The 18915-nt window shown below is 44.3% G+C and overlaps 1 protein-coding gene across 1 annotated transcript; it reads right to left on the bottom strand.

Annotated features, from left to right (window-relative positions):
* Positions 1–8365: 8365 nt before the first annotated feature.
* Positions 8366–16723, bottom strand: LOC128576886 (uncharacterized). Its single transcript, XM_053579031.1, is given in 3 exon segments — positions 8366–8433; positions 11508–12675; positions 12713–16723. Coding segments are annotated over 3 exon segments (5247 nt in total).
* Between the last annotated feature and the right edge of the window lie 2192 nt (positions 16724–18915).

Genomic DNA, 18915 nt, shown 5'->3' on the forward strand with positions numbered 1-18915 from the left:
ATATCTATGAAACATGTGGAGGAAACTCCACACTAGAAAAATCAGGGCACAAGCCTTTGGGTCAGAACCAGAGTGTCTATTGAAGGGAAGAGGGCCATTGGAAAGCTGATTCCCCAAAAAGAAGAAGGGCAAAGCCCACAGGCAGATGGTAGAATGGGACTGTAGTTCTGACAGACAATAGGAGGCCCAAGAGCTCCCTTAGATTTCTCAGAGGCAATTACACTTTCCTCACAGGAGCCCCAGATATAACTGATAGTGGGGAACAAATTGATAGATTTTATGGTCAATGAAAGGTTCAGGACCCAAGGATAAAATCATTCCGAGGTGTGAGAAGAAAGTACAATGGAGATCCAATTCATGCAATTAAAATGGCTTTTATTCCACCCAGAGTGCAGGTGGGGTGAGATTCCTGACTAGGAAGAATTCCACACGTGGGCTGTGGTGGACAGGGATTGAAAGTGTTAGGGCCACAGGATTGGTAGCATTCCTATTTTCTGGGAGTGACATGAGTGCAACCCTTCCTGAGTGGGCCATGAACCTGACCCTATCTGGGCAAGGCAAGTTCATTTCGGCAGGTACCTGAAGCTATCAGTCAACACAGGTGCAACCTATTTAGTAATTAACACCCCAGAGATAGCACCAAAATTACTGTACCTGTGATGGTGTAGTGGGAGAAATATGTCAGAATGCTTTCTTAAAATCCCTGGGACACAAACTAGGAAACCTGGGATTAAGACACAGTTTCCTCTACATGCCAGAATGCCCAATCTCCTTGCTGAAGAGAGACCTATTGTGCAAATTACATGCCGAAGTAACTTTCTCCCACCAAAAGCAACAACTACACTTGTAGGTCTGCTGGAATAAGCACTGTGATTACAAATGCTACTTACTCACCCTATGAAGGAGGAAGCAGCCTTCCCCTATAAGTCTAAAAAAAAAGTGATTCACTGGATTTGGGCAGGCGGAAACCCGGGAAAGGCTAGGAATGCACAGTGGGAGCCAGAGTACCCATTGATGAGGGAAGTACTGGAAGGAATACAATCTGTCCTACAAAAGTTTCTGGAAAATGGACTAATTTGACCTTGTAGATCTCCGTATAAACACTCCTATGCTATGTGTCAAGAAGCCACATTTCAGTGAATATTGGTTTGTCCAAGACTTGAAAGCCATTAATAAAAAAATCATTCAGGACATTCATCCAACAGTTTCTAACGCACATACTTTATTAACTGCTATACCTGGAAATTATAGGTGGTTTTTATTTTTTTAACGTTTAAATGTATGTTTTTTTATTAAATCATAGCTGTGTACATTGATATGATCATGGGGCATCATACACTAGCTTCATAGACCGTTTGACACATTTTCATCACACTGGTTAACAAAAGGATGTTTTTTTCTCTGCATTCTGATTGAAGAGGAGGCCCAACAGTTATTTGCCTTTGAATGGCAGGACCCAGAAACCAAAATGACCTTCCAGTACTACTAGATGGTATTGCCTCAAGACATTAAAAATTCACCGACCATTTTTGGGTAAATCTGGCAAAGTACTTAAGAGACTTACAACTAGATGAGCAAGCCCTGCTATATGATGTGGACAACTTTTTAATAACCAATGCCATCCTACTTCTAAATCACTTGAATCAGTGCAATAATAAAGTTTCCTGTGCTTGCTTCAACAGCATATATACTAAAATTGGAACAATACACAGAAGAACTAAAACTAGACCTCCCATTTGATCCTGCAATCATATTACTGGGCATCTACCCAGAAGAAAAAAATATCCTTTTATCATAAGGACATTTGCACTAGACTGTTTATCATAGCTCAATTCAGAATTGCCAAAATGTGGAAACAACCTAAATGCCCACCAATCCAGGAATGGAGTAACAAGCTGTGGTATATGTATACCATGTAATACTATTCAGCCACTAAAAAAGATGGAGACTATACATACTTTGTACTAAATTGTATGGAGGGGAAAACATATTCTTCTAGTAAAGCATCATAAGAATGGAGAAGCAAGAATCCAAAGTACTCAATTTTGATATGAGAACAATTCATGACCTAGTACATGGTGGGGGGTAGGGGAATGGGGGAGTGGAGAGACAGAAGGAGGAATGGGGGTGGGACTCATGGTGTTTGGCATGCCTCTTGGGGGAGGAACACATTTATAAGAGGGACTTTGCCTGAAAAATGCAATTAGTATAACCTGGTTATTTGTACCCTCAATGAATCCCCAACAATAAAAACATATAGTTTCCTCACAAAAAGCACATATCTATAAACAGAAGATAATCTATCTTGGATTCAGGTTAAAGCGAAGAAAACTTACTAACTCCTAACTTTGGATTGATGGCCAACCCCCTCTATGGGCCTTAATGTGGCTAGATTCAGAGCCCCTGCCTTGGATAGATGAATGCCAATAGGCATTTGATACTGTCAAGGAAAAATTAATATCAGCACCATCATTGGGATTGCCAGACCCCACAAAAGCTTTCAAACTTTATGTCCACAAGAAATAGGGCATAGGACTGGGTGTGTTAGTCAAAATGCTAGGGCATACCCCATAACCTGTAGCCTACTTCTCAAAACAACCAGACCAAACCACAAAGGGGTGACTTCCATGCCTTTAAGCAGTGGGAGCCTCTTATAAAGTCTTACAAGAAGCAGAGAAGTTCACCTTGGGAAAGCCAGTCACTGCATGCATGCTCCATCAGGTATAGACTCCATTAAAACAGAAGGAGGTTACTGGCATATGGCAGGTCAAATACAAGACCATTCTTTTGGATGACTCATTTATCACCTTTCAGACCACCATGGCTCTAAATCCTCCCACACTGCTCCCTGCTACTGAACCCCATCCTGTATTGGAGCATGATTGTTTAGAAATTCTTGATATATTTAATGTCCATAAACCTCCACTTATAAAATTGGAATTAACATGAAAATATCATTGAGATAAATAGAAATTAATCCATATAAAATCCTTAGCACAATATATGCAATAGAATAAGAAGTTATATATTTCATTTTATTAAGCTGCTTTTCAACAAATGGCCTCAAATGCCATTGAGTCTATGCACTGAATTACTATTATAGCATACACTCCTTAAAGGCATCTCTAAATTGAAAATTAAAAATAAGTAAATTTTCAGCATAAAACCTCTGTGCACCTCTATTGATTTCAGTTTATTATGCTTATGAAACTTTAGCTTATGAGCCACTTCCAGTGAATGGTAGTTTCAACTAATGATGTCATGATCACATTTCTTTATCTTCTCACACCTGCAAGTTTTGCTTCCAAACTACACACCCACACTATCTGTGGCTTGATTACATTTTTCTTAATTAACTATTGTTTACAGCTTGCATTTTCAGTTAACACAGCAAAAGAAGCCAGCATTCTCATAACTCATTTTTATGAGTTGGGCTCCTATCATTTTAATGTGGCAATTAATTAAGTGCTTAATAAAACGGTGCTTTATTATAGCCAAGCCTGGTTACAGAAGTCTACTCTAGCAGGCAAGACTTGTCATACCAGAAAATTAGCACTATGGATTGACAACTCTACACAGACAATAGTAGCTTGAGGGAGGATGGACAACGTTGAGCTGGTATGCCATAAGAAATTCCTAGTGGGTGGTAGAGATTTGTGATCTCCCTGCTAGTACTTCCACATGGACAGCTGAGTGGATAACTCTTACTAAGGGAAAGCAAGTGAATATTTATACTGACTCTAATTATTTTTTTTAGAAAGTGGCCCTGTCTACTGCCTAGAAGTGTAGTGGTATCATCATATCTCACTGCAACCTCAAACTCCCAAGCTCAAGTGATCCTCCTGCCTCAGCTTATTTGGTAGCTGGGTCTACAGGTGTGTGGTACCACATGTGGCCATTTTTCTACTTTTTTTTTTTTTTTTATAGAGACAGGGTATCATTCTAGCTCTGGCTGGTCTTGAACTCCTAGCCTCAAGCAACCTCCTATTTCAGCCTCCCAAAGAGCTAGGATTATAGGAATGAGCCACCATGTCTGGCCAATACTGACTCTAAATACAGTAGAACCTTTATAAGTTTGCCATCCAGGGTACTGTGACAAACTGGTCAACATACAGAGGTGATCAACATAAGGAACTAGGCCTACTGTACTGATATGTACTTGTGGTCTATGAAAATTAGGTCACTTTAAGAAGATGGTCAATGTAGTAAAGTGGTCGACTATGGAGGTTCTACTGTATATGCCTGCATTATAGTACATGCCTGTGGAGCCATTTGGAAAGGAAGAGGCTTCTAGATATCAGGGAATAAGGACATTAAATTCTGGTTCTGCTAGAGAAAGTTTCCCTACCTGCCCAGGACACCACCATACATTGTCCTGGACACTGGAGAGATAACTAGAGACAAGCAGACATCAGATAAAGCTGCAAAACTGCTGCTTTGAGAAGTGCAGAGGCCTTAACACCTCATTGAGATTAAACCTTAAACCTCATTACACTGAGCAAAATGAAAAATAGACTAGAGATTGGAGGTTTTATAAGACAGATTCTAGTTCACTTTGGAAGACTGACACCTACAGGATGATTAGATGCCTTGGTCTACCCAATTCTAAAACATCTACATGAAGGAACACACTATGGAAGAGACACCCTTGAGGACCTGATGTGACTATATCTAAGGGGCTCCCACCTAAGTAAAACCATTCAGAAAATCACACAGAGGTACATTCTGTGCCCTAAAGATAATCCTAAGACACAAGGCAACCCTTCTAACAATAAAGTGTTATTTCCCTTGCACAATACAAAGGGCTATGCCTTTTTAAATTGGACTTTGCCCAGACATCTAAGGCCAGTGGATTTTACAGGTTCCTCCTGGTATTGTAGACCTTTTAAGGAGTTAAGGCATATACCCCTTAGTCTGAAAACACCATGACCTTAATGAAAGAAATAATCCCCAGATTTAGACTTCCAAGCTCTATACAAAGTAACAGTGGCCCTTAACTTTATTTTGGAAATGAAGGTAAGTCAAGCACTGTAAATAAAATGGAAACTGCATTATCACAGACACCAAAACCAATGGGAAAAACAGAAAAATGAATCACACTTTGATGAAAACAATCGCAAAATCTTATTGGGAGACAGATCTGAGTTGGGCTAAAATTTTATCCATTGCCTTTCTCTGAGTCAGGGTAGCTCCTTGAAGTGGACTAGGATTGGGTCCTTTTTAAAATATATATGGGAGACCCTTTCAAACCTCTTTTTTAGAAGACCACACTTAGTCCTCTTAAATAAATCCAGAATTAAACAGTATGTACAATAAGTACAACAAACATGGCTAACTACGCATAAGTTTGCTCTTTCCAGGTCTGCTTACCCCACAAATGAATCTCTTCACCCCTTTCATCCAGGGTATAAGCAGCTTCTAAAATCCTGGGGTGGGGGGGTGGGGAAGGGCCAGATCAATAGATAGCTGAAAAGTGGACTAGACCCTATGATGTACTACTGACCACTCATTCATCAGTCAAACATCCAAGGCAAAGCTGTGGGTCCAACACTCCTGGATAAAGACTTCCTCCTCAGCTTAAATCACAAGGAACTTTCTATTTGGGTATGTGAGCCCACGAAATACTTGAAGTTGTTCAAGAAAAACTCTATAGATAAGTTATATTTCCTCTTATATTTTCCTATAGGATGCAACCTTTTCTACCTCTTCTAGTCTTAAATGTATTATTCCCACCTGCTATAGCCACTAATAATCTTTTCTCACAATGGGAACAGCTGCATGTCAATAGTTTACAGAGATTCTTGCTTGAATTTCTTGTAAAGAGATTCTTTACATACAGGCCTTTTGCCTCTCTCTAGCACCTCTGGTCTTAGCATTTGCTATACAAAGAAAATATTGGCAATATTTACAAGTTTTCTTAAGAGACCTTAATAAATGTACAGGGGGACAAATGACAGAAATAAAAAGAAAGGAAATATCCTATGGCCCATAAGCAACCCCCTCAATCACTCTGAATATGGGAAACTATTTTTGGTATCCAAAGTGCAGATGAGGTGATACCATTTGCCACTCCCCTGGTAGACACAAAAATGATAATCCAGGCTATCATTTATAAATATGATTTCCTCTGGGTCTGGGATGGTTTTGTATGGCTCACACAATCATCAGGACACTTAAGTCAGATGGCTTCCTTGTACTGGGAACAATGAAATCACACCTGACACATGGCAAAATCATACCCACATCATGAGCTGGATTTCCCCAGAAAAAATGCCAAATGGACTTTTCCAGTGATTGGTACTAGTAATTATGACCCTAATGACAGTCAATGGCTGTGTAGCTCAAATCTCTGGCCTTGTGTTACCATCCAGATGGCTGGAACATTGCATTTAGTTGGTAGACCTTCCCTATTTAGTTAGTATATGGACCAGGTATGTCTTCCACTGGTATGATCACTTAGCACCAATCTTCATCCAATTAATAGGTCTTGAAGATGTCATTTGGCATGTAGAATCCCTTGTCAGTTATACTCAGTGGGCTTTTAATGACAACCTTCAAGTTAACTCTCTGATCAATCTTGAAATGCACCATATAAGAAAAGCTGTCTTACAAAACTATGGCATTAGACATCCTGACAGCTGCTCAGGGAGGAACTTGTGCTATCATCAAAACTGAATGCTGTGTATACATACTAGTATAGGATGTGTTTTCCTGGCCCTACAAAACATGCACAAACAGATTGTAGCTATGCCAGATCTCATATTGTCATTAGACCAATGGCTTGCATCCTACGTTGGGTCAGGACCATCTTGGTGGATCAAGCTACTTATAACTCTAGTTATAATCATAGGAATAGGCATGCTTTTCCACTGTGGATTGTATTGTTGCTGTACCCTCTGCATAAAAATGTAGGACAAATTTTCCCAAAGGATTTTGAACCCTGGAACTATAATGCTTCAACAAGTTGCAAATATAAGCCTTGGCACTTGAGAATACTTCCAACCCCACCTAGATCAGTTCCAATTCAATAGTCTTTAACTTTTCCCCTGTTCAGCAGGAAGTAGTCAGAATTAATGTGTCACCCATGTTACATGGAAATGGAATGGAATTTGATAGTGGAGAGTTGTACCCAGTGCCCTGTTTTTCAACACCCTATTTTGAAATTTAGCTGCCTATTTCTTGTTATTCTCTTATGATAAAATACTGACATTTACTCTCCTTCTTTCTACCAGGCACTCCTTGCATATATTTCCCCTAATTATATACTAATTTAGAAACTCCTTACACTGAGTCTTGAAACAATCCAGATCCAGAAGGAGATTACTTCAAGGCCACAGTTAATCTAAAGCTAAATATCCTTCAAGATGGCCCAAACCATTCACCAGGTAAAATAGTAACTCAAGATAGTCATCTGGACAAGTCATGCTTATCTGCAGTCCTGTATGCCTTTCATATAAAATTCCCTTATTAAATCCCTACCCTCTTAGCCTAAGACTTTGAAATGGTTTCTTGGAGGCTTTTGCAATTTCCACACTGCTAGCTCTGGTATAAAGTCACTTTCTTTTCACTATGTTTTGTTCTTGTTATTGACTTTTAAAAGCGACAAGCAGCCAAGTTTGTTCTTGATTACATATGGATATAAAGTTAAACCAGTACCATCTGTTGAAGAGACTATTCCTTTCCCATTGAATGAACTTGTGAAACCCTTATGAAAAAAATCATTTGACCATAGATGTACGTGGTCATTTCAAGACACTCATTTCTATTGCTTTGTCTAGCCTTATGCCAGCAGCACAATGTTTTTTTTATCACTGTAGCTTAGCACAAGGCTTGATACTGAGAAATGTGAATCTCCTTTAATTTGTTCTACTTTCCAAAAATTATTTTGGCCATTTGGGTTCCTTGAAATTCCATATGAATTTGAGTATCAGATTTTCTGTAGATTAAAAAAAGGATGTTGAAATGTTGATAGAAATGATGTTGAATCTATAGATCATTTTTGGTAGTTTTGTTTTTTTTTTTTTTTTTTTTTTTAGACAGAGTCTCACTTTGTCACCCTCAGTTGAGTGCCATGGTGTTATAGCTCACAGCAAACTCTAACTCTTGGGCTCAAGAGATCCTCTTGCCTCGACCTCCCAAGTAGCTGGGATTACATGCACCCACCACAATGCCCAGCTATTTTTTAGAGACAGGTTCTCACTCCTGCTCATGCTGATCTTGAAGTTGTGAGCTCAAGCAATCCATCCACCTTGGCTTGTCAGCATGCTAGGATTACAGGTGTGAGCCACTGTGCCCAGCCCTCACTTCTAGTAGTTCTTATATCCTAACAATATTAAGATATTCTTGATCAAAAATGTCTCTCCATTTATTTAGGTTTTGTAGGAGACTGAGCACTATGCTTATAGAAGCAGCCACTGGTTCCTGAAGAAGGCACTGGGAACAAGTCAATCTTTAAGCTGGCATGAACATGTTTGTCTGCCTGGAGACAAGCCCTCAAGCAGCTGCAGGTGTTAATGAGATAAGATCAGTCACTCCTTAACAAGCAGGTGTTATACTTTGAACATTCAGGGTGCAGCAGGGTGGGAGTTTAGACTGTGGGGAAAGAGCATGTAGTGACCACTAAGCATGTGATCCTAGTACATGGGCCCCCACATCTGTTGTGTAATGCTTCAATAAAAGGCCATGGAAGAGGTTGCTTGGGGCTCTCCCTAGAGATATGGGAAACCCACCTCTTGAATTCATTTTTACCTTCAATCTATGTTCCTGGCTGTTTATATTCATGTGGTGATGGGGTGCCATAATAGGCACTGACATAATGGCCATGAGGATGGGATAGTATATGCACACTGACATATCTGGACTGGGCCACGGACTGAAAGGGGAAATTATGCTTGGAGTAAGTGAAGCCTTTGGCAAATGGCAAGAAGGAGTATTTGCCAGAGGGGGAGCTGCACTTGGGTTAAGTGCGACCTTTGGTCTCTTTCAGCCAAAGGGGGAGCTGCACTTGGATTAAATGCAACATTTGGCCCCTTTCAGCAAAAGGAGGAGCCAGGCTTGGATTAAATGCAACCTTTTGGCAACAGAAAGACAGCAAAAGTGGTATTGCTGAAAGACTTGGGGCAGAACCCCCCACTCAGTCCGGAGCTCTGACCACCCCAATCAACCGCAAGAGTCGTCTCTTGATGCAAAAACGCAAGAGGATTTTTATTCCTGTATATGGGGACTTGATTCACAACTCTTTTAGGAGCCGAGAAATCAAGTCCCCCACAGCAGTTTTTTACAAGCTTATAAAGGCAAAAACTACAAAGTAGGCGGGAATAGCAGACATGCCAGGGACTCTAATAAAGTAAGAGAGAATACACACACCTGGGATTCTAACTAGATAAGGAGAACTCTAGTTCACTATTCAACTGTCTTAAGACAAGACTAACAGTCAAATATTTACTTAATAGTAAACATTTGCTGAAGCTCCTGGGGCTATCTCCTGGAACAGTTACAAAAGGTCACATTCCTATGGTAGGGAGCGAGAAGTGGTCACATTCTCATGGTAATATTTTCTTTCATTCCCCCATTTGTTTTTTTGGGAAGTTCTAATCATGGAACTTCTGGCTGTATGTATTCATTCTCATGGCTATCGTCTCGGCGGAGAGACTGGTAATGCTGTCTGAGCATTAATACTTGTACAGCACTCACTCTCTCCCGGACAAAGGTGACTATACGGTTGAGAATGTAGGGCCCAAAGGTAAGAATTAGAAGCAGTATAATAAGAGGGCCTATTAAACTGGAAACGAGAGTGGTGAAACAAGGTGATCGGCTGTACCAACTTTCAAACCATCCTTGATGGGCCTCCCGATCTCGTTGTCTTTTTTCTAGTCTCTCCCTGAGTTTAGACATAGAGTCTTTTACCATACCAGAGTGATCTACATAGAAACAGCATTCTTCTCTTAGTGCAGCGCATAACCCTCCATCTTTTAGGAACAGGAGATCGAGTCCCCGTCTATTCTGCAATACTACTTCTGATAAGGATGTTAGTGACTCTTCTAATTTTGTGATCGATTGTTCTATGGCTTTTAGGTCCTCATCTACAGCTGCTCTCAGTTCTTCGAGATACTGTGGGGTCTGGACAAGCGCAGCCGTTCTGTTCCTACTCCGGCCGCCACCCCTATACCCATCAGGACAGCTAGAGTAATAGAGACTGGTTCCCTCTTCTGTCTACGGGGTCTGAGATCGAATTCTGCCTTGAAGGAACTCGCCTCATGATAGATAACTCTAGGTATTAATTGTACGAGGATACAGTAGTCTGCAGGGGAGTTGAACACTGATGAGGAAATGCACGGGGTTAGCCCAGTGCTGCAAGCCCACCATCCTCCTTTAGGGGGCACTAGATAATAATTGATAGTGGTTGATGGGCTTTTAATGGTCTGATTACACAGATGCTGGCGATTTTCGGGGATCGTGCCTAGGCAAATGCCTCGCCCAGAGACTGCTGTAAGGGTGATCTTGGATCCCCAGTCACAGGAATTATGGGAGGTGGTATTTTGGAAGATACTTGAGAAGGCGATTCCTTCATAATAGGGCGGGCCTGAGGCTAGACACAACCAGCAAGATTCGGTAAGATTAGGGTTGGAAGTATTGAGGACATTGAAAGCCCCCTGTATTAAGTTAAGAAGTCTCTGCCCGGTGCTTGGAGTCTCCGGGGATGTTACCTGGGGAGACAGTTTCGCAGGCGATGGGGCTGTGCTGGCCTCAGTAAATTGGGTGCTCCCCGGAGTCTGGGGCATACGGGGAGAAATAGGCGGCCTAGCTGGCGGCTGCTGTCCTGAGAGTATGATGTTGGGTCCTATCTGGACAGCGACGGGGGTCTCTATTTTTAATTTGATTAAGAAGGTAAATCCTTTATCCCACCCTGACATGTAGAAACGGAATCCCCATGTTCTTCCTTTTATCCAATATCGGGCTTGTTTCCCCCTCTCCATGAAGGAAATATTTAGGGGGTTTGACCCTGCTCCGGTACTGCTCCTCTTTATGGTTATTAAGTCCCAAGAGGAGAAGGGGTGCCAGAAGGCCTGCCCAGTCGTCTCACATCCCCATTGTTTACAAAAGAAATTTTCTACCCCCCCACATCTGTTGGCTTGGCTTCTCGTTCTCCCGTCCCGGGGACAGATATAGAACTCCGTTTGTCGCATCCGGCGCTGGGCGGGCAAGTTGCCACAGCCAGGGGCGTCTGCAACGTACTGGCCTTGGGATGTGGAGCCTTGGGTAAGTGAGCGCTTTGTTAAATGGTGATCAAGGCTTGATGGAACCTCTTTAAAGGTCTCATCGGAGATATCCCAATTATCTAGCCCTGCTATTAAGGTGCAAATATCTGGGGTGAGGGACGGCCACCAGGTCCAAGGAGGGTCTTCTTTTGTAGTACTCCATACTACATCACCAGTCTGAGAGAGAACCTGCCAGGTTAACCTCTGGGGGGCATGGGGGTTGGGATCGGAACTACTTATCACCGGGAGTTGTATCAGCAGGAGCAGGGCTACTGCGGCGAATGCGGAGCTTGAGGGGGTTGTCTGTCTTTTCCACTTTCCACCCGGAGTCTGGCGGCGGTGCTGGTTTGACATGAGATGCGTGGATCCAGGCTGCGATGCCATCGACTTTTATTGCCGTAGGGGTTGTGAGCAGCACCAGGTATGGTCCTTTCCACCGTGGTTCAAGGTTGGCTGTCCGGTGGCGCCGGATGTACACCGAATCTCCAACCTGGAACTGGTGAGGTATTTGCAGATCCCCGGGCTTGTAGGCCTCGATCAGCCGGCTCCACACCTCCTTTTGCACGGTTTCAAGGGCTTTTAATCTGGTGTATAGAGATTGAGAGGAGTAAGACTCTGGGGAACGGAGGTGATGCATGGCAACAAGCGGGGGGTGAGCTCCATATAGGATTTCAAAGGGGGTCAGCTTGAGAGTGCTAGGGGTGTTGCGCACACGGAACAGGGCAAAGGGAAGGAGGACTGTCCAGTCAGTAATGCCAGTCTCTAAGGATAATTTAGTCATGGCCTCTTTTAGGGTTCTATTCATCCTCTCTACCTGCCCTGAGCTTTGGGGCCGATAAGCACAATGTAATTTCCACTCAAGCCCCAGGATTTTGGCTAAACCTTGATTAACCTGGGCAACAAAAGCGGGACCGTTGTTGGATCCGATTACCTTGGGTAGCCCAAATCTTGGAAAAATTTCTTCTAATATTATTTTGGCTATGACTTGAGCAGTCTCCCTTTTTGTAGGAAAAGCTTCGACCCATCCTGAGAAAGTATCTATGAACAACAGCAAGTACTTGTATCCGTATTTGGCCGGCTTAATTTCTGTAAAATCTGTTTCCCAGTAGCCCCCAGGACGATCTCCTCGGAGTCGTCTACCCTGAGGTAATGTGCTAGGCTGGGTGTTTACTAATTGGCAAGGTCTGCACTCTTTTGCAGCTGCGTCAACAAGTTTACTTAATTCCATAATATAGTATGGGGAGGACTGAACAATAGTTCTTAGATGCTTGGGGCCCAAATGAGTTAATTTATGAAGTTGTCTGAGAAAGGTGATCGCCTGCTCTTCAGGGAGGATGATTTTTCTTTCCGGAGTTTCTCGGATCCCCTCTGGGGATTCTAAGTGGAGGCCTAATCTGTTCATTCTCTCGAGATCCCGCTCCGAATATTTAAAGTGTTTGACAAGGGGGGGGTGCTATTTCTTTAAGGCTAGGCCTTAAAGTGTTTTCATATAGCGGCAGGATGTTGAGCCTTTGAGCTGCTCGCTTAGCTTCTCGGTCGGCTCTTTGGTTTCCCTCGGCAACTCTGGACCCCCCTTTCTGATGCCCAGGGCAGTGGATAATGGCCACTTTCTTAGGGAGGTGAACAGCCTCCAGTAGACTTAGGATTTCTTCCTTGTGTTTAATTTCTTTTCCTGCTGAAGTCAGCAGTCCTCGCTGCCTGTAAATGGCCCCATGAACATGGGCCCTAGCAAAAGCATACCTGCCAACGGTGTATATGTTAACTTTTTTCCCTTCTGCCAAACGTAAGGCCTGGGTCAAGGCGACCAGCTCGGCCTTCTGGGCCGACGTCCCTTCAGGCAGACTACTTGCCCAGATGGTCTGCTTATCGTCCACTACCGCCGCCCCGGCCACCCTTTTACCTTCTATTATGGAGCTGCTCCCATCAGTGAACCAGGTCATTTGGGCATCCGGCAGGGGCTGATCACAGAGGTCCCTCCGAGTTCCAGTCTCCTCAGCCAGTACTTCTTGGCATGTGTGTAATACATCCTCCTGGACAGAGGTATCAGGTAGTAGGGTAGCCGGGTTGAGGATGACAGGCGGGCCAAACTGGACTCTGTCTCCGTTTAATAGGAGACTCTGGTAATGTGTCATGCGGGCATTAGACAGCCACCGGTCAGGGGGCTGTCTGATGATGCTTTCTAAAGCATGGGGGGCAATGACTGTCAACTTCTGCCCCATAGTCAATTTGTCTGCATCTTTTACCAGTACCGCTACTGCCGCCACAGACCTCAGACAGGCTGGCCAACCACCAGCGACGGGGTCCAATTTCTTGGAGAGGTATGCTACCGGTCTTTTCCATGGCCCTAAAGGCTGCGTCAGCACCCCTCGGGCCACTCCTCTCTTCTCATCTACGTATAGGACAAAGGGCTTTGTTACATCTGGTAGAGCCAGGGCCGGGGCTGATAATAAGGCCTTTTTAATGTTGTCAAAGGCCCGCTGTTGGCTGGCACCCCACTCGAAGGGAGTGCCTTCCTTGGTCAAAGGGTAGAGGGGAGCTGCCAGAGTAGCAAACCCCGGTATCCATAAGCAGCAGAACCCCGCAGTTCCTAAGAATTCTCGCACCTGGCGGGGCGAGCGGGGAACTGGAATCTGAGTCACAGTATGCTTCCTGGCTTCCGTTAACCATCTCTGCCCTCCTTTTAAGGTGTAACCCAGTTACGTTACCTCTTTCTGGCAGATCTGGGCTTTTTTAGCAGAGGCTCGATATCCTAAGCAGGCTAGTTCTTCTAGCAATAGTTCTGTGCCCCGATAGCACTCTTCTTTTGTTGTTCCAGCTAGTAGTAAGTCATCTACATATTGTAGCAGCGTTACCTGAGGGTGGCTGGCGCGAAAGTGAGCTAGGTCTTGGTGGAGGGCTTCATCAAAGATGGTTGGGAAGTTCTTAAACCCCTGTGGAAGTCGGGTCCATGTCAATTGCCCCGTTGTTCCAGAGTCCGGGTCTCTCCATTCAAATGCGAAGATGTTCTGGCTAGAGGAGTGTAGTTGGAGGCAGAAGAAGGCATCCTTTAAATCCAGGACAGTGTACCAGATATGGTTTGGAGGGAGAGAGCTTAACAGATTATAAGGGTTAGGCACGGTGGGGTGGATGTCTTGCGCCCGCTTGTTTACTTCTCTTAAGTCCTGCACAGGGCGATAGTCTCCTGTGCCGGGTTTCTTGACGGGTAATAAGGGCGTGTTCCATGGTGACTGGCATTTTACTAGTATGCCCAGCTGTAGGAGACGCTGAATGTGAGGCTTAATTCCATCCCGAGCTTCCTTAGTCATAGGATATTGGCGCACTGCCACAGGAGTGGAAGTAGCTTTGAGTTCTATGACTATAGGCGGCCTTTCTGCGGCCAGTCCCATTCCAGCAGTTTCGGCCCATGCCCCGGGATATTTTTCTAGCCAGTCATTTACGAGACTAGTCCCTTTCTCCCGCTGCTTTTCAAAGAGTCTATGTTCATCCTCTAAACGCATGGTCAGGGCTGTTACCCTCTTATTTTGGGTTACCTCTGGGCCATCAGGAGTAAAAGTGATTTGGGCTTCCATTTTGGTGAGCAAATCTCTCCCGAGGAGGGGCGCAGGGCACTCAGGGATAATTAAAAATGAGTGGGTTACCCGTTCCACTCCTAGATCTACTGATCTTCGGGTAGTCCGTGAGTACTGCTGATGCCCTGTGGCCCCTACAACCCAGGATTTTTTCTTGGAGACGGGTCCTGATGGTTCAAGTAGGACTGAGTGTTGAGCTCCGGTGTCTACAAGGAACTCAACTGGCTTCCCCTCCACCTTAAGTATTACCCTAGGCTCGGGGAGGGGTTCCGAGCCCCGTCCCCGCTAATCTTCTTCTTCCTGTAAGGCCAGTACTTTCTTGGAGAGTTCTTTCTTCTTTTTTTTAGGACATTCTCTGGCCCAGTGCCCCTTTTCCTTACAGTAGGCACATTGATCCTTATCTAACGGGATGTGGTTATTCAGACTACCTGACTTCTTAGTTCTACCTTGGGTCTGTTCCTGGCTCTTATCCCCTACTACTGCGGCCAAAATCCGTGTTAAGTTTTTCTCCTGTCTTCGGTCTCTCTTATTTTCCCTTTCTTCTCTCTCTTTCTCCTTTCTCTGCTCTTTTTCTTCCTCAGTTTCTCTTTTATGGTATACTTTCTCAGCTTCCTTAACTAAATCCTGCAAGGTATAGTCCTGCAATCCTTCAATTCTCTGCAGCTTTCTTTTAATGTCTACAGCTGACTGCCCTATGAAAGTCATAGCCACGGAAGCCCTCTGTCCTTCAGAGGCAGGGTCAAATGGGGTGTAGCACCTAAAAGCTTCCATTAGACGCTCAAGAAACACGGAGGGGGGTTCTGTGGCCCCCTGTATTACTTCTCTTACCTTAGCCAAATTAGTGGGGCATCTTGCCGCCCCACGGAGGCCAGCCACTAGAGCCTGGTGGTAGACTGACAGACGCTCCCTACCTTCTGCCGTGTTGAAATCCCAGTCTGGTCTGGAGAGGGGAAAGGCAGCCTCGATGATGTTGGGGAGCTGGGTAGGACGCCCGTCCGCCCCGAGTACATTCTTCCTAGCTTCTAATAAAATCCTCTCCCTCTCTTCGGTAGTGAAGAGAGTCTGTATGAGCTGCTGGCAGTCATCCCATGTGGGCTGATGAGAGAACATCAGGGACTCTACCAGCCCAGTCAGGCATTGGGGGTCTTCTGAAAAAGGGGGGTGATTAGTTTTCCAGTTATACAGGTCTGCGGAAGAAAATGGCCAGTACTGGAGGGGCTGGAGAGGAGGTGGTCCCTCATCTGTTGCCACCGGCGGGGGGCCGTATGCCCTCAGGGGTAGGGCAACAGTAGTGTCGGGAGACACTCCTCCCCAGCGGTGACTCCTGGTACCTTGTGCGGGCCCCAGTGAAGGTTCCCCCGGTGGTGCAGAGGGGGCAATCGCCGGATCCGGCGATGCTGGTCCTCCCTGCCCCCCGACAGGAGCCAAGGCGGGAGGGCATGGGGGAGGAGGGGGTGGAGGGTCGAGGAGAAGATGATCAGTCTGGATTTCCGGGTAGATCTTCTTAGGGGGGTCCGAACTGTCGCCCCCTTTTCTGGGACCGGAAGATTGGACAGTGAGCACCTGAGGATTAGACGGGGGCCTGGATGTGGCAGTCCACGGCCGAACCCAGGGGGGCGGATTCTGTACCAGGTCCTGCCAGACTATGATGTAAGGTTGTTGATCCGGATGGGCTCCCGGTCCTCTCTGAAAAACAATCTCTTTAATAGCAAAAATAAGAGATAAGTCAAAGGTTCCTCCTGAGGGCCAGCCGACGTTAAAAGTAGGCCACTCCGAGGAGCAGAAAGTCTGCCATGCGCCTTTTTTAACCTCTACTGACAGATCACGACCTCTTCTCTTCACTTCAGTCCAATGATCTAGAGTTAAACTCAGAGGGGTTGTCACAGTCTGTTCCATCGTCAGTGGATATGTCAGAAACACAAATAACAGAAATATTACAGGTACAAGGACCCACCTACTACACTTGGTCCTTCACAAGCCTATAACAGAATCAGACGGGCGCGTTTCCCGTAATTTTTGATCGAACAACCAGACTCGACCAGCGCCCTTACAGCAGGAGACAACCAGGCGTCCCTGGTTCTCCTCAGTTCCTGGGGCGTCCCCCAGGGTTTCAGCCTGTGGTCCTCCGGGCACGTCTACTGACCACTGTCCGGCCACTCTCACGAGGTGCCGAACGGCTGCGAAATCGAAAGCGCTCTCACAAAGTCAAACAAAAGGACTGAAGACACAGACTAGACAGTTTTCGGGGTACCCCTTTCTTACCTCCAAGGTCGACTCTGCAGGTGAGGGGTGGTGGTTATCTCCCAGACGAGCCCCCAAATGAAAGACTTGGGGCAGAACCCCCCACTCAGCCCGGAGCTCTGACCACCCCAATCAACCGCAAGAGTCATCTCTTGATGCAAAAACGCAAGAGGATTTTTATTCCTGTATACGGGGACTTGATTCACAACTCTTTTAGGAGCTGAGAAATCGAGTCCCCCACAGCAGTTTTTTACAAGCTTATAAAGGCAAAAACTACAAAGTAGGTGGGAATAGCAGGCATGCCAGGGACTCTATTAAAGTAAGAGAGAATACACACGCCTGGGATTCTAACTAGATAAGGAGAACTCTAGTTCACTATTCAACTGTCTTAAGACAAGACTAACAGTCAAATATTTACTTAATAGTAAACATTTGCTGAAGCTCCTGGGGCTATCTCCTGGAACAGTTACAAAAGGTCACATTCCTATGGTAAGGAGTGAGAAGTAGTCACATTCTCATGGTAATATTTTCTTTCAGTGCCACCCAAAGTAAGCAGAATCTTTGACAAACAATAAGAAAAGAAAGAAAGACAGCAAAAGAGGTAGCACCACTCAAAGTAAGCAGGACCTTTTGGCAAACAATAAGAAAGAAAAAGAAAGACAATAAAAGGGGTAGTGCTGCTTAAAGTAAGCTTGAAAACTTACTCTGGCAAACAGAAACCAGAGGGGGACATGACTCAGAGTAAGTGGACCTCTGGCAAAAAGTTGTGTGTATGTGGAGTCATTTTGTTTGTCTCAGTGATATGTCTGTGTTTGTCAAAATTCTGTAAACCAAAGTGACTCACACAAAGTAGTGAGACCTTTGGCAAGCAGCAAGAAGGGAATTAAAAGGGTACATACTCGTAGTAAGTGAGACCTTTGTTAAACAACAAAAAGAAGTATTTAATTTTGTTAAGAGAACTTCACAGTAACTTAAAAGAAAGATCTTGAGGCACAAAATATAATTTAAAGAGTTTGTTTGAGCCCAAGTATAAACAGCTCAGATTGGATAGTCAGAGGATTGGTTGAATAGCCTCACAGTTAAAATCACTAAATGCCATAATTGTGGGAAGCTAGGCAGTCTGAGAAAAGAGAGTTGAAAAAGGACTAGCAATCAGAATATCAATGGAAAAGGCAATCTCTCATTTAGTAATCAAAGGAAACAAGGAGAATATAGACCCTCAGGTGTATGCCTTAGGGGTTCCATTGGGCAAATGAATGCTGCTTTTTGGCTTGATAGGACTGGAAAACCTTTACAGCAGGGAAACTATCAGTGGGGCCCAACCCAGGTCCCAAGGGCAAAAAAAAAAAATAAAAAAATAAAATAAATAGGAGTATGGGGATTTAAACAACCTATTTCCTATGGAAAACCTGATATGTCTGAATGTTAACCTGATAATGTGCTACATTGGTGTTGAGCTTTTGCTTGTATCATTGCAGAACATCAAGAGAGGCAGTGGCTGCCCACTGGATCGAACCTCCACATGAGCAGGAAACCTTGCTAGTATTAAGGATTTTCTAAGTAACATCTAATTACATGTCTGTAAATGTTAATGTACTGATTAGTTGATGGATAGCAAAATACATCTGTGACTAATGTTACTTATTTATGTAATCTTTTATAATGGTTTGGCTTGGCATGTCAGCCTTATACTGAACATAGTTTGAATTTGATGCAGTTTGAACATAACAGGAGACTTACAATATTCTGTTATAAATTAGATACCATAATTAGTAGCTAAGAGAAATTGTGTTAGGTATTAATGGTGTGGGTCTACTACTTTTTAACTAAAAAGTTAAAGTTTCTAG

Source organism: Nycticebus coucang, chromosome X (assembly GCF_027406575.1).
Source record: "Nycticebus coucang isolate mNycCou1 chromosome X, mNycCou1.pri, whole genome shotgun sequence".
NCBI lineage: Eukaryota > Metazoa > Chordata > Mammalia > Primates > Lorisidae > Nycticebus > Nycticebus coucang.